This window comes from Salvelinus fontinalis, chromosome 25, assembly GCF_029448725.1.
Source record: "Salvelinus fontinalis isolate EN_2023a chromosome 25, ASM2944872v1, whole genome shotgun sequence".
Lineage (NCBI taxonomy): Eukaryota > Metazoa > Chordata > Actinopteri > Salmoniformes > Salmonidae > Salvelinus > Salvelinus fontinalis.
Genome location: NC_074689.1, coordinates 14777777 through 14805626, shown reverse-complemented (window position 1 = coordinate 14805626; position 27850 = coordinate 14777777). Strand labels below are relative to the sequence as shown.

General features: G+C 43.3%; 1 protein-coding gene across 2 annotated transcripts in view; it reads right to left on the bottom strand.

The window, feature by feature from the left end:
• The window catches only part of cnbd1 (cyclic nucleotide binding domain containing 1), a 67178-nt gene that overhangs the window by 19907 nt on the left and 19421 nt on the right, over positions 1 to 27850 (bottom strand). For both annotated transcript variants that reach the window (XM_055881354.1, XM_055881353.1), the window contains 4 exons: positions 7796 to 7941; positions 5428 to 5525; positions 4974 to 5111; positions 4615 to 4747 (listed from right to left, as the gene is read on the bottom strand). In XM_055881354.1, coding sequence (XP_055737329.1) covers positions 4615 to 4747; positions 4974 to 5111; positions 5428 to 5525; positions 7796 to 7941 — 515 coding nt within the window. The remainder of the gene's footprint in view (positions 1 to 4614; positions 4748 to 4973; positions 5112 to 5427; positions 5526 to 7795; positions 7942 to 27850) is intronic.

The window sequence follows — 27850 nt, the reverse complement described above, 5'->3', positions numbered from 1 at the left end:
GGCTCTGGTCAAAAATAGTGCACTTTATAGGGAACAGGCTGTAATTTCTAACACAGTCATAGTCAATGTTCTCTCCAGAACAGGCTGGGGCCAAGGTTCACTCAAACTGCCGTCACATATTAAGTGAGAGGGCTGTTTTCCCCTGGCGATCAGGTTAATTTAGTGGCCATGTCTGTATTGTTATCATTTTTCACATAGAAAATGAAAAATAGGCAATGTGCAGGGTATTTAGGATAAACTGCTAGATGGCAGGGTTAGTGTGAGGTTGTCTTTGGTGTGATTTTCCCATACATCAGAGTGCATTGGTTGTGCTTACTATATCTCCAAGCATACAGCATCTACCGTGAAATCAAAACAACAAGCGTGCAGTCCATAATCTTTCCTGGAGCTGATAGTACCTCTTGACTGACAAGCCATATCGTCTCTAGCCTCACTGTCCTCTCCCCTTAACGTTTAAGTTGCTGCCTGACAGACTTTTGATTGTCACAGAACTAATGGGTAGTTAATGCCAGTGTTTTTACTGGTGTGATGGGGGACAGCCAAACCCTCTCTCCTCTCCTCTGTGTGTGCATGTGCATTCATGCGCCAGACAGAGAAAGATTCGGAAGGGAGTTTTGTCCAAACACTGTGGTAGACCTCATTCACTGTATATAGGGACGGAGGGAGGAAATCCAAATAGGGGTTGAATTAGCCACTCTAATAGGGCCCTAATAGTCAGTTATTAGTCTGTTTGAGGCCCTCGTCTACAGTAATGAGCTCTCTGAAACAATAATCAACCAATGATGGATAGTAGAGCCTTGCCACAGTTTGGAGAATGGGAGGAGGGTGAGGTGGTTGAAGAAGGGGTGAAAAGGGCACAAAGATGACAGCTGAGAATTATTAAGAAGAGGAAATGCCTACAACGGAAGGAAAGGGATATTTTCTAAATGAAACGTTTTATTTTCTATTACCAGTATACGTCGAAATTGTCTTGGCCTCACCAGATTCCAGGAAGGGGAAAAGCATACTTATCTGCTTGTGATCAACCACTACTCTACCTGTCGGCCTCGGAGGCATTCGACGTACGTCATAAGGCAGAGCGGTCATATTCAATTAAGTGTAACAGGATACCTCGCTGAAGACGTATGCGAGTCTGTAAGACTAAGCTAAAGGCATGGTGAATCACTCAACTCTTTACAATACCCCGAAAACATGTGTTTCATTCATGCCATGCACCACTATGAAAATATCCATCAGCCACTTTACACACAAAGCGTAATGTAATCCATCTCTTGCTTGGATTAAGATACCGGCTGGATGTTTGATCCCCGTGAACAATCAATGTAAAACAATCTGCCAGACTATGTGCAGTGTGTGTGTTTGTACGCGCCCGCGTGTGTAAGAGGACTACATTCCAGAGGAGAGCTCTTGGACAAGCATGACCGTCTGGGATGGGGACACAGTATTCCCATACAGACAGTCTTGTCTATCGGACGTTCTGAAAAAGCCTCGCGTGGGAAAACGCCTTGGTCTCCAGGCAGACTGCTGTTTCTGTTGTGCTGGAGCCAGAAGGGAAACGAATGTACCCTTTTTACACTACCGAGCCAAGCCGAACCTGGCTTGGTTACATTACAGTTCCTTAGTTGCTTGAACCATGTTGGAAAGGACAATGTGAAACGCATAGTAATGTAAAAAGGGTACTGGATGGACCAGAGCCAGCCTGGAGAGCTGTTGGCGCAGTTAAAGCAACCAGCCAGCCAGTCGGCCAGTCAGTCAGTCAGCCGGCCAGCCAGCCTGTCCAACACATTCACTGTGACTGAGGTCATCTCATATAGACAAAGGATCAGTATGTGGAAACTTGAAGCAGCTACTGTAGGACAGTTGTGCCTGTGGTGACATGAAGTGTTAACACCAGAGTTAGACACACACCCCTCTGAGATGAAGAGTCCCACTGCAGTGGTGAGGTAATAGCCTTCTGTTACACTGCCTTTCTCCACTGACTTGCCCCAAATTGAGATGGCCCCAAATGTCATGGCCAGGCCTAACCTCCAGAGTAATTGTCTGTTCAGACAGTAGTTGAACGTCTCTATGGTGGCATCAGCAGATAACATTCATTCTGCTCTCACAAACCTTTACATGAAACACTATCCCTCTCAAAGCCACTGAAGCATCAACATGGAGCCAATCAAGGTGATCAAGTAGCCTGTTGGGGATCGAGAGACAGTCTTAGGCGTCCGTATAGGTTAACATGGCAGGCAGGTAAGCCAGATGGTTAAGGTATCCTCTCCATGTCACAGGCCAAAGTACAGAGAGACAAATGGGGATTATGTGTTATAGGGTTGAATTACAAATGACACCCTATTCCCTATATAGTGCACCACCTTTGACCAAAGCCCTATGGGTAGTAGTGCACTAAATAGGTAATAAGGTGCCATTTGGGAGGCAGACTAGGCCTCTGATGATAGGCAGCAGCATGTAAACAAGTCATTCATCTGTACAAACCTCAGGACAGGAGTCCTGCCCTCCAGGCAGACCGTTCATCTATCCAGGATACATAAACCCAGATCCAGCCAGATTCAGCCGGTTGGCTAGCTTCAGCTTCCCCACTAGGCAAATAGAGCTAGAGATCGGCCCTACAGCAATCAACGAACGGCACACACAGCACACACCACTCGCTCGGCTTATTCCAGCCTGCAATGAGATCCTATCGTTTGACAGTATGATACTATCCTATACCCCACCCTTACCCTCCAACCAACATATCCAATCACTAGCGGCTACACGTATACACGTATGCACACTACACGTATCCACCATTTTTTCCCTTTCACTCTCCCTCTGATAAAGGGAATGTATCATTGCATTCAGATGAAGGGGATGAAGAGGAAAATGGGGATGGAGGGAGCTGTAGGAAGGCCCTGGCTCTCTCTCTCCATAAAAGACAAGAAGAAAGGTGAGAGAAGAGGGAGGGGATCAGTGATAATGACATGCACTACAAGTAGTGGAAAAGACAAGGTTCTGAGTTAAGTGTTTGATATAAAACATTTGGTACGGTGCCTTTAGCTGCACTGGGTAACGTCTCCATTCAACGTTCGCCATATGCTCTCCTGTCGCCTCGACCACATCTAAAGATGGAATAGGTAGAGGCTAGAGAGAAAGAAGAGAGAAAGACAGAGAGAGAGGCAGAAGTAGAGGATGGATCTAATTTGTTGTCCCACCAAATTAAATTGGGGCGGGGACTATGCATCTGTCTCTGTCCATTAGTACGTTAGTCACGCAATATCAGACAGCACTAGCCCGATTTTGACTAAACTTGGGTGAATGATGCATCTTGTCATAGAGATCTGGCATTTACTGATTGGCCAGATGGTGGCGCTATAACAGGAGATTGAAAAAGCAAACTTTAAAAGGTCACGCCCCTCACCCCATTTGACCTAGTCATGAAATTTGGTACATAGGTCCCTCTTCTTACAAAGAACACATTTCCCTCAAGGACCCATAAGGTCCGCCATGATTGATTTTCTTCCATTTAAAATCTTGGGCAAAACGCTACTTTTCTGGCCCCGAATGACCAATCTGCAAGAAACTTCATACGTGACATCTATGGACAAAGGTATCTCAATGCAATTTTTTTCCAGACTACTACCTTAAACAATTTGGCCGATATTGACGAATAAATATTCAAGCAGGCGTGCTCTAGCACATTAATAAATAGAAATTAGTCAAGGATATTCGTATTGTAACAAAATGTGGCACACATATTGCAAACACTATCATCACTCAACATGTGCAAGAATATTAATATTGACCACCCGGTGGTGCTATAACGGGCAATTATTTATATCTCTTGATCTGTTTGACTGAAATTGGTGAATGATGCGTCTTGCCATAGTGATCCGGCATTTACAAAATTATATTACTGTAGCGCCCTCTTGAGCCAGTCAATCAACTGTTGATACGTTAGTCCTACACGAGAGAGCCGCCATTTACACAAATTACACTGATTGGCCGAAGGGGGGCGCTGTATCATTCGTGGGGGACGACATGTTTACTGTCGCCTTGTTTGTGTTTGTTTGCTTGGCAGACGGCACAAACTAGGGCGGGGAAGTTAATGCATAAGCCGTTCATGTCGCTTTGACAATGTATTGAAGTTGTTAAGATCTAGTGGTATACGATAGTAACCTCTGTTTCATATGCAACCATCTGCGTCTAGGTCTAAGTCTGTCTTGTTTTCAATGAAGCACACAGCATCTGTCCCTAATTACTGACAAATAAAGATGTAATAAAAAAACTGCCACACATTACAAAGACTTATTTCATACATGATGTATCATATTTTCCCAGATAAAAAACAACAAAGGGATTTAATTTAACTCATACAGAGATAAATGTGTGGAAAAGAGAACATATTTTATTCATTACAGGAACACACAGCCTAACTCCCATGCACTATGGAATTACCATGTACTACCATGATTCGAATAAGGTAGTAGTACAGTATTACCATGATCGGCTGACTGTGAGGTGAGTATTAGCGTGATTGGCTCACTGAGGGTATTACTGTACCATAATTGGGTGACAGAAATGGGTTTACCGTGATTGGCTGACTGAGGGGAGTTTATTACTGAACTGTACCGTGTTTGGCTGGTAAGTTCTTCATCTGGATGAGGTTGGCCAGCCTATCGATGGAGAGCTTGGGCCAATGCAGGTAGAAGTGACAACCCTGGATCAGAGATTCCTTCAGAGCATAGTTCTGGGCCAAGATCTCCTACGACAAGAGACATACAGCACAATACAGATTCAAGACAGTGGGCAAGGACACATGTCTTAGTGTACAAATAAAGTTGAAAACATTAGGGGATGTCTAAAGACATTGAAACATATGGAAGTATAAGTAACTTGTATTTGTGGTTGATTAATACAGTCACATATGCTGGTATGCATATAAATCAGGTACGTAGCATATTCATTTTGAATAAATATAGCTCCTTCACCTTCTTCAGCTTGGCGTAGCCTGAGTGAGAGATTTTCAGGATCTCGCAGGGTTCCTGTGTTAATGTACACTGGATGGTGATGCCTGCCTCAGTACCTGCAGGAGGTTCAAACGATCCAAAGCTGCTACCCACACCTATCTGAAACACGCAATCAATCACTCAATCAACCAACAAATCAATCAACTAACGAAAACTGTGAAAATACCTTAAAGCTTAAAGAATCCTTAATGGTGAAACAGCCACATTCGATTGCGAGATTACAACAGAGAAGTCACTACAAACGACGAACACCGTTCTTTCCGCTTTTACCATGCTGCACGATGCTCCTCAGCTCGGCAACAAAAACGATAACAATGGTGGTGAGGCGGCCAGTGTCGCCGTTTCTCCCTACTGCAGATACCATCTTTAACACTCCGGAGTAACATTGTGGCAATGCCATGGTGTGGTTGCTTACCACTGAGCCCTTTGGATCAACAGCCTCCTTGGATCTGTCTTGAGTGTACGGAGCTACTGAACCTTTCAGGATGAGGAAGAATCCATTGTGTCCAAATACTGCAGGAGGAAAGGGATGTTAAAGTGTTATAAAAACTAAAAAAAGTTAAGAAATGCCTCTGTCCATCACATAGAGGAACATCACATAATCTGCCTGCATCCCAAATGGCACCCTATTCTCTATATAGTGCACTACTTTAGACCAGTACACTATAGTAGACAGAAACATCTCTCTCACAGCAAAACAATTATCCCAAATGCACCGGTCTCGTCTTTTCAGAACGTTTCAAATAGCTTATCACATCACACGTCTCAGACATTAAAACCTTGCCATCATATTTTATATTTGAGATTCTTCAAAGTAGCCACCCTTTGCCTTGGTGACAGCTTTGCAAACTCTTGGCATTCTCTCAACCAGCTTCATGAGGTAGTCACCTGGAATGCATTTCAATTAACCAGTGTGCCTTCTTTCCTTCTTAATGCGTTTGAGCCAATCAGTTGTGTTGTGACAAAGTAGGGGTGGTATACAGAAGATAGCCCTATTTGGTAAAAGACCAAGTCCATATTATGGCAAGAACAGCTCAAATAAGCCAAGAGAAATGACAGTCCATCATTACTTTAAGACATGAAGGCCAGTCAATCCGGAAAATGTCAAGAACTTTGAAGGTTTTTTCAAGTGCAGTCGCAAAAACCATCAAGCACTATGATGAAACTGGCACTCATGAGGACCGCCACAGGAAAGGAAGACCCAGAGTTACCTCTGCTGCAGAGGATAGGTTCATTAGAGTTACCAGCCTCAGAAATTGCAGTCCAAATAATTGCTTCACAGAGTTCAAGTAACAGACATCTCAACATCAACTGTTCAGAGGAGACTGTGTGAATCAGGCCTTCATGGTCAAATTGCTGCAAAGAAACCACTACTAAAGAACACCAATAAGAAGATCATTTATTTAGAATTCAAGGCAAATTTAACCACACTTAACCAGCATGGCTACCACAGCATTCTGCAGTGATAAACCATCCCATCTGCTTTGCGCTTAAAAATAAAGAAAAACCCTGGAATGAGTAGGTGTGTCCAAACTTTTGACTGGTACTATATATATATATATATATATATACACACTGTGTGTACATAAGCAGAGATCAATTTATTTAAAGTATTCATTTCCCTCTCTAGAATATAGAGTACTTCTTTCCCCTCATCAAAATCTACAAAAATATCAGCCTCCCGACTCAAGCTCCTGGGAAAGGTAACAGAAAAGCAATATCCAACCACCAAATCAAACATAACAGGAGAGGGGATTGAGTCTAAGCATTCCGTTGATAGTGCTGCCTGCCTCTATGGATGACAGTCATTTCAGAAGCCAAACCAGCTCGCAGAGTTTCATATACAAGCAGCTTCTATATTTCCCTGCGGTGCTCTGCTGCATATCTCACCACCACTTGTAGATGTTCTATCTCAGAGAGTAGCTAGAGGGGTTTCAATCTGCCCAAATCGGCGCACACACACACGGTATACGCGCACACACGAGGGATGAATGATGAAAAGAAACGGACACAGATAAAACTGCTCTTGTGAAACCAGTCAGGCCTCACAGAAGGGAAGCAAAAAGACTCCATTTCAGTACTGTATGTTCACAGTCAGATGCACTGTGGGCAGGGGCGTGAAGGGAGCGATGTACTTCTTGGGGTGAAGGGGTGTGTTTTGGGGTGAGGCTGAAGGGTGTTTGTATGCGTGTGTGCGCATGAACATTATGCATAATGTATAACCGTGTGTGTGTATCAGCTTAGGCATGCGTGATGAGAGTTTGTTGTTTGTCTATCCCCACCAGCCTCCGCCAGTGAAATGTGATAGATAGAACAGCCTAGAAGCACGTGTGATGTACTCAGATTACTGTTGAATAGCATGAATAATAGATGGTGAATTTGGGATGATTGAGGTCTACAGCGCTGGAATAGTGCTGTCTCAATCAATAACATCACCGCATGCACAGCCCTCCAGTACTTCTTAAGACAAACAGTAGCTATAACACCGACTGTGAGCTCTCTGACAGACAGCATCTCCTGTTAAAGACCATGGGAATGGACTAGAATGAATACCTGAGAACAAAATCAAGGCCTTATAAAAACCTGGATGAGTATTTCTCTCTGTGTTTGTGTGATAAAAAGCTCTAAATAAGGCTGTGTTCTTATGCATTTATGTGTCAACGCAGTATTCAGGAAAATGCAGGGAGTTTTCCAAAGACAAAATTATATATTGCCAATGCTATGCTAGAGCATGTTTAAGTTTACAATGCAAGAAATATATGGTGTGTGTGTGTGGGACTCACTGATCTGTGCCCTATCCCAGGTCTCTATGATGGCGATGGTGCTGATCTGCTGTAACTCATGTTTGGAGAGGTGGGCTGTCAGACACGGGAACACCTTCAGCATCTTATGGATAGAATGGTGCTCCAACTGGGACCGCTCTATAGGGCTAACACACACACACACACAGAGAAAGAGAAAGCAACATTTTTCAATACTCCCCAAAAAATGACTACACACAGTGTATTTTTGCGTGTGCATGGGAGCACGGACGTGCACACGTGTGCATTAATTGATGATGATCGCTGGGTGTTTCTCTACTAATTTGGAGAGATGATGATGACCGGGCAATTAGGATGCAGACGTGTCAGTATGTCTGAGCCCAGAAAATGTTAGAACTATCAATCAAGCAACCCCTTAAAACTGCCTGGTGTATGTGTGAGTGTGTGTACATGTGTGTGCGTATACAGTGGCTTGCGAAAGTATTCACCCCCTTGGCACTTTTCCTATTTTGTTGCCTTACAACCAAGAATTAAAATAGATTTTTTGGGGGTTAGGGATGAGGGGATGGGGATGAGGATGAGGGAATATGGGGATGAGGTAGTTGGGTGTGCTATTTACAGATTGGCCATGTACAGGTACAGTGATCGGTAAGCTACTCTGACAGCTGATGCTTAAAAGTTAGAGGGAGATATAAGACTCCAGCTTCAGAGATTTTTGCAATTCGTTCCAGTCATTGGCAGCAGAGAACTGGAAGGAAAGGCGGCCAAAGAAAGTTTTGGCTTTGGGGATGACCACGGAAATATACCTGCTGGAGCGCGTGCTACGGGTGGGTGTTTCAATGGTGACCAGTGAGCTGAGCTAAAGCGGGGCTTTACCTAGCAAAGACTTATAGATGACCTGGAGCCAGTGGGTTTGGTGACGGATATGTAGTGAGGGCCAGCCAACGAGAGCATACAGGTCGCAGTGGTGGGTAGTATATGGGGCTTTGGTGACAAAACAAATGGCACTGTGATAGACTACATCCAGTTTGCTGAGTAGAATGTTGGGGGCTATTTTGTAAATGACATCGCCGAAGTCAAGGATCGGTAGGATAGTCAGTTTTACGAGGAATTGTTTGGCAGCATGAGTGAAGGAGGCTTTGTTGCGAAATAGAAAGCCGATTCTAGATTTCATTTTGGATTGGAGATGCTTAATGTGAGTCTGGAAGGAGAGTTTACAGTCTAACCAGACACCTAGGTATTTGTAGTTGTCCACATATTCTAGGTCAGAACCGTCCAGAATAGTGATGCTAGTCGGGCGGGAGGGTGCGGGCAGCAATCGGTTGAAGACAATGCACTTAGTTTTACTAGCATTTAAAAGCAGGAGGCCACGGAAGGACTGTTGTATGGCATTGAAGCTTGTCTGGAGGTTTGTAAGCACAGTGTCCAAAGAAGGGCCAGATGTATACAGAATGGTGACGTCTGCGTGGATGTGGATCAGAGAATCACCAGCAGCAAGAGCGACATCATTGATACATACAGAGAAAAGAGTCGGCCCGAGAATTTAACCCTGTGGCACCCCCATAGAGACTGCCAGAGGTCCGGGCAACGGGCCCTCCGATTTGACACACTGAACTCTTTCTGAGAAGTAGTTGGTGAACCAGGCGAGGCAGTCATTTGAGAAGCCAAGGCTATTGAGTCTGCCGAGAAGAATGTGGTGATTGACAGAGTCAAAAGCCTTGGCCAGATCAATGAAGACGGCTGCACAGTACTGTCTTTTATCGATGGCGGTTATGATATCGTTTAGGACCTTGAGCGTGGCTGAGGTGCACCCATGACCAGCTCAGAAACCAGATTGCATAGTGGAGAAGTTACGGTGGGATTCAAAATGGTGGGTGATCTGTTCATTAACTTGGCTTTCGAAGATTTTAGAAAGGCAGAGCAGGATGGATATAGGTCTATAACAGTTTGGGTCTAGTGTCTTCCCCTTTGAAGAGGGGGATAACCGCGGCAGCTTTCCAAACTTTGTGGATCTCAGACGATACGAAAGAGAGGTTGAATAGCCTAGTAATAGGGGTTGCAACAATTTCGGCGGATCATTTTAGAAAGAGAGGGTCCATATTGTCTAGCCCAGCTGATTTGTAGGGATCCAGATTTTGAAGCTCTTTTAGAACATCAGCTGTCTGGATTTGGGGGAAGGAGAAGCGAGGGCGGGGGGGGGCAAGTTGCTGCAAGGGGTGCTGAGATGTTGGCAGGGGTAGGGGTAGCCAGGTGGAAAGAATGGCCAGCCGTAGAAAAATGCTTATTGAAATGATCGATTATCGTAGATTTATCGGTGGTGACAGTGTTTCCTATCCTCAGTGCAGTGGGCAGCTGGGAGGAGGTGCTCTTATTCTGCATAGGCTTACAGTGTCCCAAAACTTTTTGAAATTAATGCTACAGGAAGCAAATTTCTGTTTGAAAAAGCTAGCCTTAGCTTTCCTAACTGACTGAGTATATTGGTTCCTGACTTCCCTGAAAAGTTGCAAATCGCGGGGGCTATTCGATGCTAATGCAGAACGCCACAGGATGTTTTTGTGCTGGTCAAGTGCAGTCAAGGGCTATATCTGTTCTTAGTTCATTTTTTGAATGGGGCATGCTTATTTAATATGTAGAGGAAAGCACTTTTGAAGAGCAACCAGGCATCCTCTACTGACGGGATGAGGTCAATATCCTTCCAGGATACCGGGCCAGGTTAATTAGAAAGGCCTGCTCGCTGAAGTGTTTTATGGAGAGTTTGACAGTGACGAGGGGTGGTCGTTTGACTGCGTACCCATTACACACGCAGGCAATGAGGCAGTGATTGCTGAGATCCTGGTTGAAGACAGCAGAAGTGTATTTAGAGGGCAAGATGGTCAGGATGCTATCTAAGATGGTGCCCATGGTTATGGATTTAGGGTTGTACCTGTTAAGTTCCTTGATAAATTGTGTGAGATTGAGGGCATCTAGCTTAGATTGTAGGACAGCCGGGGTGTGAAGCATGTCCCAGTTTAGGTCACATAACAGTACGAACTCTGAAGATAGATGGCGGGTGATCAATTCACATATGGTGTCCAGGGCAACGGTGAGAGACTTGTTTCTGAAAAGGTGTATTTTTAAAAGTAGTAGCTTGAATTGTTTGGGCACAGACCTGGAAAGTATGACAGACCTCTGCAGGCTATCTCTGCAGTAGATTGCAACTCCGCCCCCTTTGGCAGTTCTATCTTGTCAGAAATTAGTTAGGGAAGGACATTTCAGGATTTTGGGAAATTTGAAGATGCAAAATATTTTTTCTTGTGGAACAAACAAGAAACAAGACGAAAAAACAGAAAACTTTAGCGTGCATAACTATTCACCTCCCCAAAGGCAATACGTTGTAGAACCACCTTTTTCAGCAATTACAGTTGCAAGTCTCTTGGGGTATGTCACTATAAGCTTGGCACATCTAGCCACTGGGATTTTGGCCCATTCTTCAAGGCAAAACTGCTCCAGCTCCTTCAAGTTGGATGGGTTCCGCTGGTGTACAGCAATCTTTAAGTCATACCACAGATTCTCAAATTGGATTGAGGTCTGGGCTTTGAATAGGCCATTCCAAGACATTTAAATGTTTCCCCTTAAACAACTTGAGTGTTGCTTTATCAGTATGCTTAGGCTCATTGTCCTGCTGGAAGGTGAACCTCTGTCCCAGTCTCAAATCTCTGGAAGACTGAAACAGGTTTCCCTCAAGAACTTCCCTATATTTAGCGCCATCCATCATTCCTTAAACTCTGACCAGTTTCCCAGTTCCTGCCGATTAAAAAAATGGTGTTGATGGTGTTGTGATGAGAGGTGTTGGGTTTGTGCCAGACATAGCGTTTTCCTTGATGGACAAAAAGCTCAATTTTAGTCTCATCTGACCAGAGTACCTTCTTCCATATGTTTGGGGAGTCTCCCACATGCCTTTTGGCGAACACCAAACGTGTTTGCTTATTTTTTTCTTTAAGCAATGGCTTTTTTCTGGACACTCTTCTGTAAAGCCCAGCTCTGTGGAGTGTACGGCTTTAAGTAGTCCTATGAACAGATATTCCAATCTCCGCTGTGGAGCTTTGCAGCTCCTTCAGGGTTATCTTTGGTCTCTTTGTTGCATCTCTGATGAATGCCCTCCTTGCCTGGTCCATGAATTTTGGTGGTCGGCCCTCTCTTGGCAGGTTTGTTGTGCTGCCATATTCTTTCCATTTTTCAATAATGGATTTAATGGTGCTCCGTGGCATATTCAATTTTTTTTAGAACCTAACCCTGATCTATTCTTCTCCACAACTTTGTCCCTGACCTGTTTGGAGAGCTCCTTGGTCTTCATGGTGCCGCTTGCTTGGTGGTGCCCCTTGGTGTTGCAGACTCTATATACTGAGATCATGTGACAGATCATGTGACACTTAGATTGCACACAGGTGGACTTTATTTAACATATGTGACTTCTGAAGGTAATTGGTTGCACTAGATCTAGATTTAGGGGCTTCATAGCAAAATGGCGTGAATACATACAGTGGGGAGAACAAGTATTTGATACACTGACGATTTTGCAGGTTTTCCTACTTACAAAGCATGTAGAGGTCTGTAATTTTTATCATAGGTACACTTCAACTGTACAAAAATCCAGAAAATCACATTGTATGATTTTTAAGTAATTAATTAGCATTTTATTGCATGACGTAAGTATTTGATCACCTACCAACCAGTAAGAATTCCGTCTCTCACAGACCTGTTAGTTTTTCTTTAAGAAGCCCCCCTGTTCTCCACTCATTACCTGTATTAACTGCACCTGTTTGAACTTGTTACCTAGATAAAAGACACCTGTCCACACACTCAATCAAACAGACACCAACCTCTCCACAATGGCCAAGACCAGAGAGCTGTGTAAGGACATCAGGGATAAAATTGTAGACCTGCACAAGGCTGGGATGGGCTACAGGACAATAGGCAACAACTGTTGGCGCAATTATTAGAAAATGGAAGAAGTTCAAGATGAAGGTCAATCACCCTCGGTCTGGGGCTCCATGCAAGATCTCACCTCGTGGGGCATCAATGATCATGAGGAAGGTGAGGGATCAGCCCAGAACTACACGGCAGGACCTGGTCAATGCCCTGAAGAGAGCTGAGACCACAGTCTCAAAGAAAACCATTAGTAACACACTACGCCATCATGGATTAAAATCCTGCAGCGCACGCAAGCTCCCCCTGCTCAAGCCAGCGCATGTCCAGGCCCGTCTGAAGTTTGCCAATGACCATCTGGATGATCCAGAGGAGGAATGGGAGAACGTCATGTGGTCCGATGAGACAAAAATATAGCTTTTTGGTCTAAACTCCACTCGCCGTGTTTGGAGGAAGAAGAAGGATGAGTACAACCCCAAGAACACCATCCCAACCGTGAAGCATGGAGGTGGAAACATCATTCTTTGGGAATGCTTTTCTGCAAAAGGGACAGGACGACTGTACCATATTGAGGGGAGGATTGATGGGGCCATATATTGCGTGATCTTGGCCAACAACCTCCTTCCCTCAGTAAGAGAATTGAAGATGGGTCGTGGCTGGGTCTTCCAGCATGACAACGACCCGAAACACACAGCCAGGGCAACTAAGGAGTGTCTCCGTAAGAAGCATCTCAAGGTCCTGGAGTGGCCTAGCCAGTCTCCAGACCTGAACCCAATATAAAATCTTTGGAGGGAGCTGAAAGTCCGTATTGCCCAGCGACAGCGCCGAAACCTGAAGGATCTGGAGAAGGTCTGTATGGAGGAGTGTGTGCAAACCTGGTCAAGAACTACAGGAAATCTATGATCTCTGTAATTGCTAACAAAGGTTTTTGTACCAAATATTAAGTTCTGCTTTTCTGATGTATCAAATACTTATGTCATGCAATAAAATGCAAATGAATTACTTAAAAATCATACAATGTGATTTTCTGGATTTTTGTTTTAGATTCCGTCTCTCACAGTTGAAGTGTACCTATGATAGAAATTACAGACCTCTACATGCTTTGTAAGTAGGAAAACCTGCAAAATCGGCAGTGTATCAAATACTTGTTCTCCCCACTGTATGCACGCACCACTTTTCCGTTTTATTTTTAAGATTTTTTTTAAATAAGAATTTTTTTTCTAGTAGAAAGAAGAGGACGGGAAGCGCTGCTAAGGTACACAATAGTCAATTTTGGTAGACTGAAGGTGCTCTTTGGTAAAAGGGGTAAATTGGTCATCAAAAAGAAAGGAGGACCAAGGCACTTCATATAATTAATTAAAATGCCTTTATTTGTATGGCATGTTCAATAGAAACAAAGTTTTAGGGCTATTAGGGCTAATTGGAAAAGCTGTTCAAAAGAGGACATTGTATTATTTCTTTGTACTCCCTGACGAAGGCCATGCAGCCAAAACGCGTCAGATTTTTAACACTTTGTTTCTATTGAACATGCCATACAAATAAAGGCATTTAAAATAATTATATGAAGTGTGCCTTGGTCCTTCTTTCTTTTTGAATTTTTTTTTTCATTTCACTTCATCAATTTGGACTATTTTGTGTATGTCCAATACATATACATTTAAATTACAGGTTGGAATTCAACAAAATAGGAAAAACGCCAAGTGGGATGAATACTTCTGCAGGGCGGCAGGTAGCCTAGTGGTTAGAGTGTTGGGCCTGTAACCGAAAGGTTGCTGGATCGACTCCCCGAGCTGACAAGGTAAAAATCTGTCGTTCTGCGCCCAAACAAGGCAGTTAACCCATTATTCCCCTGGTAGGCCGTCATTGTAAATAAGAACTTGTTCTTAAACTGACTTGTCTATTAAATACAGGGTACATTTTTTTTATGTTTAAATATTGTGGTCAGAGAGAGACGGCATGAGTGTGCATAGGAGAGCAGCAGGTTAAAAAACAAAGCAACTGTTCCTTCATCTCAGATTCACTCACAACTGAGACGGACCGCTTGAGAGAGGAGACCGGGAAGGAAGCGACTTCACCCTCACTCTCCAGAAGGCAATGTTAAGATGGGTGCTATTGTGGTGTCTCCCTACCATGGTTCACATATACTTTGAGTCAGACTCTCTGAACTATGGAGAAACACACAACCTATTGAACGGCCAATGCACAAAAGTATCAAAACGATGAGAGACAGTTGTGTGATTGAAGATCGCGCACATTCAGACGGAGACTTCTGACACCAGTCACTCATCTCTAGGCATACCTGAACTATAACAATGTGAGATTCTTATTATTATCAGTTAAGTTCTTAAAACACTCATCTTCACGACAGATATAGAACACGTCTAAGATCTGAATTAGGTCTTAAAAAAGACAAACGTGACAAGCCAGCCAGTCACCTGCTTGCATGGAAAACGGGACTAGACAATCATTCGCGCCATATCCGTCCTAACGGGTCCGGGGTCATCTCCTTACCCATCCATTAAAAAGGGGCAATCTGCGATTGACACATGATATATACCCATTGATTCTTGAATAATATAACTTTTATACATGCTTCATGAGCTTACATCAACTGTCGTTCTCTATCAGAACCCAAAATATAAGCTTGTCTTATTCCAATGTTTACAAACAATATACATCTAAACGAACACTGTATACAGCCTCAAAACATAGTTAAAACTATAATTTTAAAATCATGGATGGCAAGTCCTTGTATCCAAAGCTGTCTATGCATTTGAGAGTGGTTACAATTTTCCAGCCCCATTCCTCAGCTTTTTACCAAAACAGAGGCGGGTGATGGCTTTGTTACTGTTTGAAACGGCAGATTGCTGCTTTAAGTTTTCAAACTGTATAGAAATGGTTCTAAATTTGTCACTGGGAATTCATTGTTCTTGTCCTTTTAAAACGTCTTTTAAATGTGTACATGATACTGCGACAACTTTTCCCTATACGGGAACAATAAAGTCAGTGGTGTAACCCACCCAGCATCCCGAGGGAGTATCCTCTTTGATAGTAACGCGTGACTTATGCTGAGCTCTGGTTAATATCGCAGCATGCTATTTCAAGGTTCAGCAGCGATGAGCTAATAATTCTAAACACATCACATCTAAATCAATGCACATGCACACACTGTACAGCATACACTCAATATACACTAAGCCCATGGGAAATATCAAGGGACTATGGGCATCTGTATTCCATTTCCTTACCATATAATGATTGCTATAGCAGCTGTTTAGGGGGAAATATAAATTAACATGGGCGGGGTAGTGGTACTATCTATTCTGTCATCGGGAGAAAGGGGAGAGACTTGCAAGCAAATTACGCTTTGCATGTCGAAGCGGTGCAGCGCTAAATTCAACCTCATTGACTGTCTTCACAACAGGCCTATAGACGGGATGACCTAGTGTCTGTGTAGGTGGAAGTGGTTCAGTGATCTACACTTGTGTGATGACTAGCCTTGTCTGAGACTTGAAAACTACTGGCATACAGATGTGGTCAAATATATTGGATTCACTTTTTCTTCTAAAATAAGTTGAAATTGAAAACACTGAAATTGAGAAATGTCAAAGACAAACAATGGCCTTGACTAAATTATGTTGTAGGCAATGATTGTCATTTACTGTGCAATTTCACCTCTGGTAAGTTGCAGGTGCCTACAGGGCAAAAATAGCCATTCAACCAGTTTTGAAAAGAAAAAACAGAACATTCTGCTCCATTGCAAGAGTGCCAGTATATTTGACCACATCTGTAAAAGTGTTACCCTCTCTTCCACATCAGCCATTGAGAGTACATACAGCACCCCTCCACCCTGCCTTCTCACTTCCTGGTACCCTTCCCGTGCCCCCAACATGACCTTTGACCCAGAGTTATGCACTTCCTGCTTGCTTGACGCAGCATCCATCAGACACATCTGAGGTTGGACGTTGGAATGCTTTGGTGTCTGAAATGTGTATACCACTGCCTTCCTTCCACACAATTATCCAGATACGTCCTATTAGAGCATCCCACAGCATCTGATTACATATCTTAATTGTTAGCTCGTAGTGATGTCCTTGGAAATTCTAGGGCCACATTTACTACATGTTTACAGTATAGACATTACATCAGGAATTTTTTCCTTTCAACTTAATCCCGTCTAAAAAAAACATCAGTCCCTTAAATTGCAATGGTCCTCAGTCATATTCTGGAAAAATCGGTTAATTAAACAGTTAACTTGATTTACAACGTAGTAGCTTATAAGATACATGTATAATCAAAAGGTTGAACTATGAGGGTCACTTTGGTAATGTAAACATTTTTACACCACCAATTCCAAGACTTCCAGTTGACATTTCCATACGCTGGTATTAATCATAAATTCCCCAATGATAATAGTAATTGCTATCGCTAATCCCTTTCCATAAGTTTCTAATTAACTGGATGAAGGTTTATCATTCGAAGGACAGGGAAAGACTCATTTGTGTGAATAAGTCATTTCTGCAAACGTGAAGGATTTGTAGCCTCTAACACACACACAAGGTTCTTTCTCCCCATTTATTTTTCCCGCTCTCTCTCACAAACACACAGTGAGGAGCTGAGCAGACAGAAAGTGGTGGTTGTGTAAACAGAGTGGCAGATTAATTTGCGGGGTGCGGGGCTGAGGCAGTGTGTGTGTGTGTGTGTGTGTGTGTGACGAAGGGGGCTGCTGGCTACGCTGTACTAACCGTGGTGCTTAGAGGAGCTGAGAGAAGAGATCCTGTAGAGGACACACCAGAGGGTTTGTGGCTCAGAGAACAGCATGGGGGATTGAGAGGGAGAGAGATGCTCAGCTCAGTTTAGCTCAGGCCTGGAGGGATGCTGACACAGTCCATCCGCCTGCTCCACTCCTGACTCGCATTCTCTTTTTTCAATCTATCTAGCATTTGAGTCAAGCATTGGATCAAGCCGAATCCAAAGCACACATTGTTGTTCAAATAAAACAACAACGTTACTGCCGTGTTGGTAGTTACATGGACTCTTAACAATGTGATGAAACGTTGGTCCTTGCTGAAACAAATGCAGCAGCAGCACACAGAAATAGAATGAATAGAACAGGTTTGGAACCTCTAACCCTGGCAATTTTACTGGTAAACTCATGGGTATACTCGCAATGGCTGCCTGATATTGTGATGCAATAATTTCCATGATGATGTAAAATTTCTATTCAAATTATGTCAACTGATGTGGCTCATGCAATGGATTGTATTTCTTGTAATGTCAGTTGAGTTGAATCAACAAATCACAGCACAGTTTTTAGCTCATATTTTACTTCCTGCTTTGCTATGGGTACACTCGCAATGTTTGCCAGTCCGCTCATTATGCCATCATTGACTTGAATGGGAATGACCGTTCTAGTCGTTATATTTCTATTGCAATACATGCAAATCAGGAGTGGAAAAGAGGAGAAAATATGTAAAAAAACAAAACAAAAATGCCATTCGAACGGTTATTACGGTGACCGCAGTCCTTTCGCTGGCCAATTACGGTCATCCAAAATTCCATGACCGTCACAGCCCTACTAAGCAGCACATTTCTAATTTCTCACTAAATTAAAATAAAAAAACACAAATCTTCTACAACAGAGGTACTCAACTACTTTGAGAATGTACGGTCACACAAATTTCCTAAGTGGCAAAGGTCCGGATGGATATTGTTATTTTTCGGTGTACCAACCTCGCAACCCATGCGCCCCCAATCTGTTCAAACCCCTCTTGTTGGAGGACAGAAATGTTTGCAGATTTCCTGAAATTCTACTGAAAAATGTGTTGCCTTATGTGTTCAAATCATACCTAAGTGACTCACCAAAATCAAATGAGGGACCCCTGGTGGTCGAGTCCCTGGGCACGTAAATCTAGACATATTAACTACACGAATTAGATAGGTAAATTAAACTAACCAGCAATATGGCTAACATGGGCTAGTAATTGATCAACTGGACATGTCTGACAGGTTATAAATAGCTCAAGGGTCTGTCAGTGAATGAAATAAGAGGAAAACTGCCCATGCACTTCCAAATGTTGAAATTGCACCTTGTGCATTCTGCTACTACAACCATCAACAGCAGCAAGTTCAAAGCCCAAAGGAGCATTCAACTTGCGGTCCGCCAGTTGAGTATGGCTGGTCTACAAGGTCTTATCAGGACAAACGTTATTACCAAAGTTCAGGAAGCTCAGGAGAGAAGACACCCTGGCCTGCACTCTCCTTGGCTTACAGGCTTTTAAAGTGTCATCACCATCGAGAGCCTTTAGACAAGACGAAAGTCCTATCAGATCGGTTTCAACACTGGACCCTTGCTTTTAAGAGAGGAGAGGCAGCGAACACTTTTTTTCTTCTCACAAATAACTGTAATCAGCCTTATCTACAGCCTCCTACAGCCTGCTCCGGCCGCTCCATCACCATCTTATCGCCGCACCAAATACCTTCCTTCCCTCTCACCTATCACCAAAGGACGCTGGGGGAAAATTGCCCCTAAAGCGGACCCAGCCAGTGACATAAATCACAGGGAGAGAAGAGCTTGATAAGAGCTATCTGTCTGGAAGTTAGAGCCACAAGGCACTTTTCTTCAGATGGCCGGCCGGGGCAAAAAAATAAAAAAATGCTGGCTAGGCTAGCCAACTTAATTCAAATTCAAAGTCCACTTTGAAGATAACAGGGGGGGACCTTCGAGGTAATCAATTTAATCAGGAAGACTCAAATCACAGCTCCGATGCCTCTGTTTCTTTTCTTCTTTTAATCTTTTCAACTGCACTTTTTCCGAAAATGGGAAAGAAAATTATAGGGGGGGAATTGGACATCCTTGTCTTTGACTGAGCACTCACACAATACACTTCCCATAGGAGAGGGGACGTAGAAAGGCAATGTCTTGGGGACCACAGTGATACGATGTGTGTTATACAGCAGTTTAGACCTTTATCAGAGATGGCTGATGCCTGCGGCCTGTGCAGAGCAAGGGAGCCAATCAATCTTTGGTTGGAGGGGAGAAGACAAGAGAGCCTTGAAACTTTCTGCCACTGTCTAATTCATTCTGAGGGAAAAACAAAGAGCCTTTGTGAACACATATAGATCACATATACTGCATTAATGTTCACACACATATGTAGCAGATGGGGATCTGTCCAACTCACTCCTCAGCCTGAAGTGTCGCCCCTTGCACAATTATCCTTTACAGTGGTGCTGTGACCCGGATCTGCACTTGCGCTCAGCTCAACCGCTGGGGTCGCTGTGGAGTGAGTTTGGGGTGTGAATGTAGCAGACGGGGATCTCTGAAACTCACTCCTCAGTGAGTGTCGCCCCCTACGCAATTATAAATTGCCTTTTCCAATGGCCTGATGGGTTGGAAAACTTCACGAGGGCGGTCACGTGTGTTTGCGAGGCAAAGGTCCCGAGTCTCTGTATGAGCTGAATCAGGGGGAAGCGGTACTCGCTAAGCAAGCAGCGTGACTTCCTTTCATAGTAGGGGTGTAACGGTACATGTATTCATACCGGGGACCACTCTTGGTCCACACTGTGAACCCGAATGACTACAGAAATAAATAAAAAATGAAAACAATAGGCTGGGGGAGGAATTGGACACCCTTGTCGAGTAAATTTGAGGTGAAAAAACATTAAAGAGCCTATGGTCACGTTGTAATATAAATTCAAATCTTAATTGCCGCATTTCAAACTGCCCTTTTGTGAGGCGCAGCCAGGAACTAGTTCTGTACAATGGCGAGTGGTGAGTGGTGGCGTCGATAAACCAGGAGAATTCTCCATCGTTTAAATCTTCAGTTTGGCTACATTTTGTCTTCCCAGTAGATTACAATGGCAATGGACAGAGAGAGCATGTCGCCACTGCTCAACGAGAATACCCTACGTACCCGACGTCGACCCAGTATTCCTACCACCGGAGCAAGACCGAAAGGCAAAAAAACAACACAACTTCGTCTCCCCTCTGCATTCAAGCAACCCTTCACAGTTGATTCTGACCGGGCCAAAGAAATTACAAGAGCGTAATCACTCCTCTTTCACCAAAACTGCCAAACTAACCCTAATTCAGAGGAACATCCTACCCATGCTAGATTACGGAGACGTAATCAAAGATCATACTTTTTGGAGAAATGTCGTCTGGTCTGACAGAACTGTTTGGCCACAATGCCCATCGTTATGTTTGGAGGGAAAAGGGGGAGGCTTGCAAGCCGAAGAACACCATCCCAACCGTGAAGCACAGGGGTGGCAGCATCATGTTGTGGGGGTGCTTTTCTGCAGGAGGGACTGGTGCACTTCACAAAATAGATCGCATCATGAGGCAGGAAAATTATGTGCATATATTGAAGCAACATCTCAAGACATCAGTCAGGAAGTTAAAGCTTGGTCGCAAATGGGTCTTCCAAATGGACAATAACCCCAAGCATTCTTCCAAAGTTGTGGCAAAGTGGCTTAAGTACAACAAAGTCAAGGTATTGGAGTGGCCATCACAGAGCCCTGACCTCAATCCTATTGAAAATGTGTGCAGAACTTAAAAAGCGTGTGAGAGAAAGGAGGCCTACAAACCTGACTGAGTTACACCAGCTCTGTCAGGAGGAATTGGCCAAAATTCACCCAACTCATTGTGGGAAGCTTGTGGAAGGCTACCAGAAACGTTTGACCCAAGTTAAACAATTTAAAGGCAATGCTACCAAATACAAATTGAGTGTATGTGAATTTCTGACTGGGAATGTGATGAAAGAAATAAAAGCTGAAATAAATCACTCTCTCTACTATTATTCTGACATTTCACTTTCTTAAAATAAAGTGGTGATCCTAACTGACCTAAGACAGGGAATTTTTACTAGGATTCAATGGCAGGAATTTTGAAAAACTGAGTTTAAATGTATTTGGCTAAGGTGTATGTCAACTTCCGACTTCAACTGTACATATTGATTTCACGTGCATATTGCACTTTATTTTAGTGTTGAGTAATTGTGTGTTTTCATTTGTTATAGAAAATACAAAGTGTTAGGATTCCTGATTGTGCTCTCATCAGGTATTATAGAACGCATGATCATATATGGAATTAGGAACACCAACGCTTTGTATTTTTGTAACAAACATTAACTACAGTAACTGTCGGAATTTAACTTTCCTGCTGTACCGAAACCGAATCATGACCCCAAAAGCGCAAAACCGTTGGTTTGGTGAAACGTTACAGCCCTAACACAGATTCTAAAATGAGCCAGACACAGAAATCGTCATAGTCACAAGTGAACCATTTTCATCAAGGTAATATCATATCATTAAGAAATGTTCTGTATTGCATCCGCCACTGATAGTACTGCTAAAGCTCAGCAGTATGGCTGGAACCACCGACACCAGCTAGCTAGGCCTTGGCAGGGTAGCCGTGGCAGTGGAGATAGAGGTTAATTGTCTACCATCACCCAGTTTGGAGAGCATCCCGCCAGCCAGCCAAGCCATCTAACACTGGACATGATTAAATACCCTGTCTCCTGTTATTGTTTACATTCCTGGGGGAAAGAAAGGGGGGGGAAGGGCATTCAGAAGAGGAAGAAGTCATCCTTTTCTGTGGGTTTCCCCCCAAACCCAACCCAACAGCAGCTGTCAGAGAGAGAGAGAGATGGAACTGACTGGAGGCCAGGACAGACAGCTGGATCTGAGGTCATGTCCCTCTGTGTGCCAGAAAGAGTCTTGACAACGACAAAAAAAAAAGATTAGAAAACTATTATAACTCAGTTTAAATCAGATTCCCAGGCCAATGTGTGTGTCATCAAATCTGGGGGACGGTTTTCTGGACCACAGTCAGCTGGGAGAGAGAGAGTAGAAATAAAAACTGGGCACCTTGCAACGACGAATGCAGAAATAGAGATATTTTGCAATAAGTGACAGACCGAAAAGGACAGATTGTATATTCTCCAAAAAATATTGCTTAATCCCCCCTCTACTGAAAACGCCAATCAGATACGTGTCCTGCTGATATGAGTGGACTGCAATAACACAGCTTCAACAAAGCACTAGAGCGTTCCATGGCAGAGCCCAGTAGGTGTGGCAAGAGTGGCTGTTGCTCAGTCTTGTTTACATTTCAGCAATATCCATAACTGATCGTAATCTTGATCATACAGTAACATTACAGCATCGACACTCACACCGATGAGACGCAACATCAGAGTTCTTCTGTTTAGCTTGGGGACAGGAGGGACTGAGACCTATAGCTGTTTGTGTTATCTGCTGACTGGGGTAAAAACCTCTAAAAGTCGAAGCCTTTGGGGGGATGAGGGTTCTACTAAGATGACGTGAAATTGTTTAAAGATGGTCATACCATGGATCATTTAGCTATTTCATTTAGAATTTTAGGACCACTGTAGTTATAAAAAGTACACTTTATATACAAAAGTATGTGGACACCCTTTCAAATTTGTGCATTCAGCTATTTCAGTTCCACCCGTTGCTAACAGATGTATAAGTCACTGGAGTGATGAATCACACTTGACCATCTGGCAGTCCGACAGACGGATCTAGGTTTGGCAGATGCCAGGAGAACGCTACCTGCCCCAATGCATAGTGCCAACTGTAAAGACTGGTGGAGGAGGAATAATGGTCTGGGACAGTGTTTCATGGTTCGGGCTAGGCCCCTTAGTTCCAGTGAAGGGAAATCTTAACGCTACAGCACACAATGACATTCTAGACAGTTCTGTGCTTCCAACTTTGTGGCAACAGTTTGGGGAAGGCCCTTTCCTGTTTCAGCATGACAATGCCCCCGTACACAAAGCGAGGTCCGTACAGAAATGGTTTGTCAAGATAGTTGTGGAAGAACTTGACTGGCCTGCACACAGGCCTGACCTCAACCGCATCAAACACATTTGGGATGAATTGGAACGCCGACTGCAAGCCAGGCCTAATCGCCCAACATCATTGCCCGACCTCACTTATGCTCTTGTGGCTGAATGGAAAGTCCCGCCAGCAATGTTCCAACATCTAGTGGAAAGCCTTCCCAGAAGATTGGACGTTGTTATAGTAGCAAAGGGGGACCAACTCCATATTAATGCCCATGATTTTGGAATGATATGTTTTGACGAGCAGGTGTCCACATACTTTTGGTTATGTAGTGTATTTGATAAAATACTGAATTTGGCCTTTACTAATATAGCCCATAGAAACACATTGAATAATACATGGTAAAACAGACAGTCAAAACATAAATCATAAGGAATAAGGTTTTGAAGTGTCTGTCCTAAATCTAGGAGCTATACAAAAGCTCATATTAGTTTGTATCCCAAACGGGTCGGACGCTACAGACAGAAGTTGGCACATCGGCGGTACCAACTTCAGACAAGTCCTGTAGCTCAGCCGCCTTCCACCGCAGATGCGGAAGGCCGACATAGGCGGATGCTATGGATTGAGACGCAGCCCATGCAAAAAACAGATATCTCTAGCTTAAACTGACTGATTCTGATGGGGATTTCCTTATTATGTTACATTGATTGGCGCACGGGCGCATCAATAGACTTGAGGATTATTAATTAAATGGAAACTCAGAGAGACAGGTCCAACAATCCATCTCAACGTGGCCAGACATCCCAGACCTGTCTGTCTCCAGTTTGACTTCTCTCCCCTATTTTTTTTCCACAACCTAATGTACTCCCTTCTCTTCTCACATAGTTGGATGGTGTAGTGACTAGTCTCTCCATAGACAGACAGCTGGTGAAGAGTTCCCGCACTTGCAATCTGAAATGACGCGCTACCTCCTTTGACCTTCCACTGTGTCAGGAAAATACATTTACCATAGGGTGACTCACTCTCACACACCAGACAGACCAGACAGGAACTTTCCCGTTTCTCTCCAACGACTCCCCTCGCCTGTGTTGATGTTTCCACAACAAGATGGACGCCTACTTGATATTTATGTTCCGAAGTCTTTTTTTTCGTGGCCGGCGGATTGTCAGACAGATTGGGTGGAAAAAAGAGCAGAGAGTAATCTACAGGGGCAGGGTATTTCAAGTCTTTTCCTACACTGTAGTTATGGATGGGAGATGGGTTTATCACCAGTGGTGGTAGGAGTGTGGTCCAGGCACCTGTCTAATACCAGAGAGTGATGAACAGGGCCAGTAGAGGTAATCACTTAATAATTCATGCGGAGGCAAGCATAGTGTTGGCTTGGCACCCCACATGCACACCCACGAGTACACCCCTATACACAATAATATAATATATGCCACTTTTATCGTGTATACATTTTACATATGGGTGGTCCCGGGAATCGAACTCACTACCCTGGAGTTACAAGCGCCATGCTCTACCAACTAAGCTATAAAGGACCACTTCTCACTCTGTTACTCTAAACACATGTGGTGAATCCTTATGACTACTGCATATAACAGCCTGGTCATCCATAACACCACACATGGCAAACTACTGTTCTGTAGCCATGCTAGATCTCACATGGAGTGAAACATCGACATGGGGTCTGCTGCATGAGATGACGCATCGTTAGACTGCTGGCATTAAACCTTCCCACTACATCCAATCCATCTGCTCAGTATTTGCAATGCAAATGACACTTCTACATCCCAAATGGCACTCTATTGCCTATATAGTGTACTACTTTTGACCAGAGCCATAGTCAAAACACGTGCAATAAATAAGGAAAAGGGTAGTATTTGGTACACACACACTGGCTGTACTGTATAAAACATGTTGCAGTCGTCAGCTTTGATTAATTTTGCGTACAAACCACATTAGGATCTGGATGTTAAACAGACATAATGGTTAAGCCATTTACTCATGAGGCATAGGCATCATGCGGTCCCACCCAGAAACACAAGCCTGCTGCCTACAGTTCTTGGGCAACATTCAATCTTTTAAATATTCTTTGCAATGATATTCTCAATATATACAGTGCATTCGGAAAGTATTCAGACCCCTTGACTTTTTCACATTTTGTTACATTACAGCCTTATTCTCAAATGTATTAAATCGTTTTTTCCCCCCTCATCTACACACAATACCCCATAATGACAGAGCAAAAACAGGTTAAAACATTTTTGCAAATGTATTCAAGATATATAACTGAAATATCACATATACATAGTCTGGGATCTGGCTAGGCCACTCAAGGACATTCAGATGCTTGTCCAGAAGCCACTCCTGCGTTATCTTGGCTGTGTGCTTAGGGTCGTTGTCCTGATGGAACCGTTCTGGAGCAGGTTTTCATCAAGGATCTCTGTACTTTGCTCCGTTCATCATTCCCTCGATCCTGACTAATCTCCCAGTGCCTGCCGCTGAAAAACATTCCCACAGCATGATGCTGCCACTACCATGCTGCTGCCACCACCACGCTTCCCCGTAGGGATCGTGCCAGGTTTACTCCAGACGTGATGCTTGGTATTCAGGCCAAAAAGTTAAATCTTGGTTTCATCAGGCCTGATGGTGGAGTGCTGCAAAGATGGTTGTCCTTCTGGAAGGTTCTCCCATCTCAACAGAGGAACTCTGGAGCTCTGTCAGAGTGACCATCAGGTTCTTGGTCACCTCCATTACCTTCTCCCCCGATTAATCAGTTTGGTCGGGCAGCCAGCTCTAGGAAGAGTCTTGGTGGTTCCAAACATCTTCCATTTAAGAATGATGGCTGCCACTGTGTTCTTGGGGACCTTCAATGCTGCATACATTTTTGTTGTACCTTTACCCAGATCTGTGCCTCGACACAATCCTGTCTTGGAGCTCTACGGACAATTCTTTCGACCTCATGGCTTGGTTTTTACCATGAAATGCACTGTGGGACATTATATAGGCAGGTGTGTGCTTTTCCAAATCAGGTCCAATCAATTGAATTTACCACAGGTGGATTCCAATCAATTTGAAGAAATATCTCAAGGATGATCAATGGAAACAGGATGCACTTGAGCTCAATTTCAAGTCTCATAGCAAAGGATTGGAAATACTTATGTAGTAAGGTATTTCAGTTTTTAATTTTCTATACATTTGCAAAATTTCTAAAAACCTGTTGTTGCTTTGTCATTATGGTGTATTGTGTGTAGATTGATGAGGATTTTTTTGTTTTTAATACAAATTTAGAATAAGACAAACGTAACAAAATGTGGAAAAGGGGTCTGAATACTTTCAGAATGCACTGTATATATAGTACCAGTCAAGAGTTTGGACATAACTACTCATTCCAGGACTTTTCTTTATTTTTACTATTTTCTACATTGTAGAATAATGGTGAAGACATCTAAACTATGAAATAACACATATAGAATCATGTAGTACCCAAAAAAGTGTTAAACAAATCAAAGCATATTTAATTTGAGATTCTTCAAAGTAGCCACTCTTTCTCTTGATGACAAATTTGCAAACTCTTGGCATTCTCTCAACCAGCTTCGTGAGGTAGTCACCTGGAATGCATTTCAATTAACAGGTGTCCTTGGTTAAAAGTTAATTTGTGGAATTTCTTTCCTTTTTAATGTGTTTGAGCCAATCAGTTGTGTTTGTGAGAAGGTAGGGGTGATATACAGAAGATAGTCCTATCTGGTAAAAGACCAAGTCCATATTATGGTAAGAACAGCTCAAATAAGCAAAGAGAAACGACAGTCCATCATTAATTTAAGACAAAGGTCAGTCAAGCCGTACAATTTCAAGAACCAGCTTCATGAGGTAGTCACCTGGCTTTTCCAACAGTCTTGAAGGAATTCCCACATATGCTGAGCACTTGTTGGCTGCTTGTCCTTCACTCTGCGGTCCAACTCATCCCAAACCATCTCATTGGGTTGAGGCCGGGGGATTGTGGAGGCCAGGTCATCTGATGCAGCACTCCATTACTCTCCTTCTTGGTCAAATAGCCCTTACACAGCCTGGAGGTGTGTTTTGGGTCACTGTCCTGTTGAAAAACAAATGATAGTCCCACTAAGCGCAAACCAGATGGCATTTGATTTGGATATCTTTTAGTCCTGATTTGGACTAATCTTCCAAGAGTCCATAAACATTAAAATAGAATTTATAATATGGTCACATTTTCACATATAACACACTGTTACAAAGAGACATAATACACTAACATATTGACCAGATAAATACTCTAACAGTCTAAAAAGATAGATTGATTCTTCATCGACCATAGTCCAGCACAACTTTCCTATGTATTATATTTAA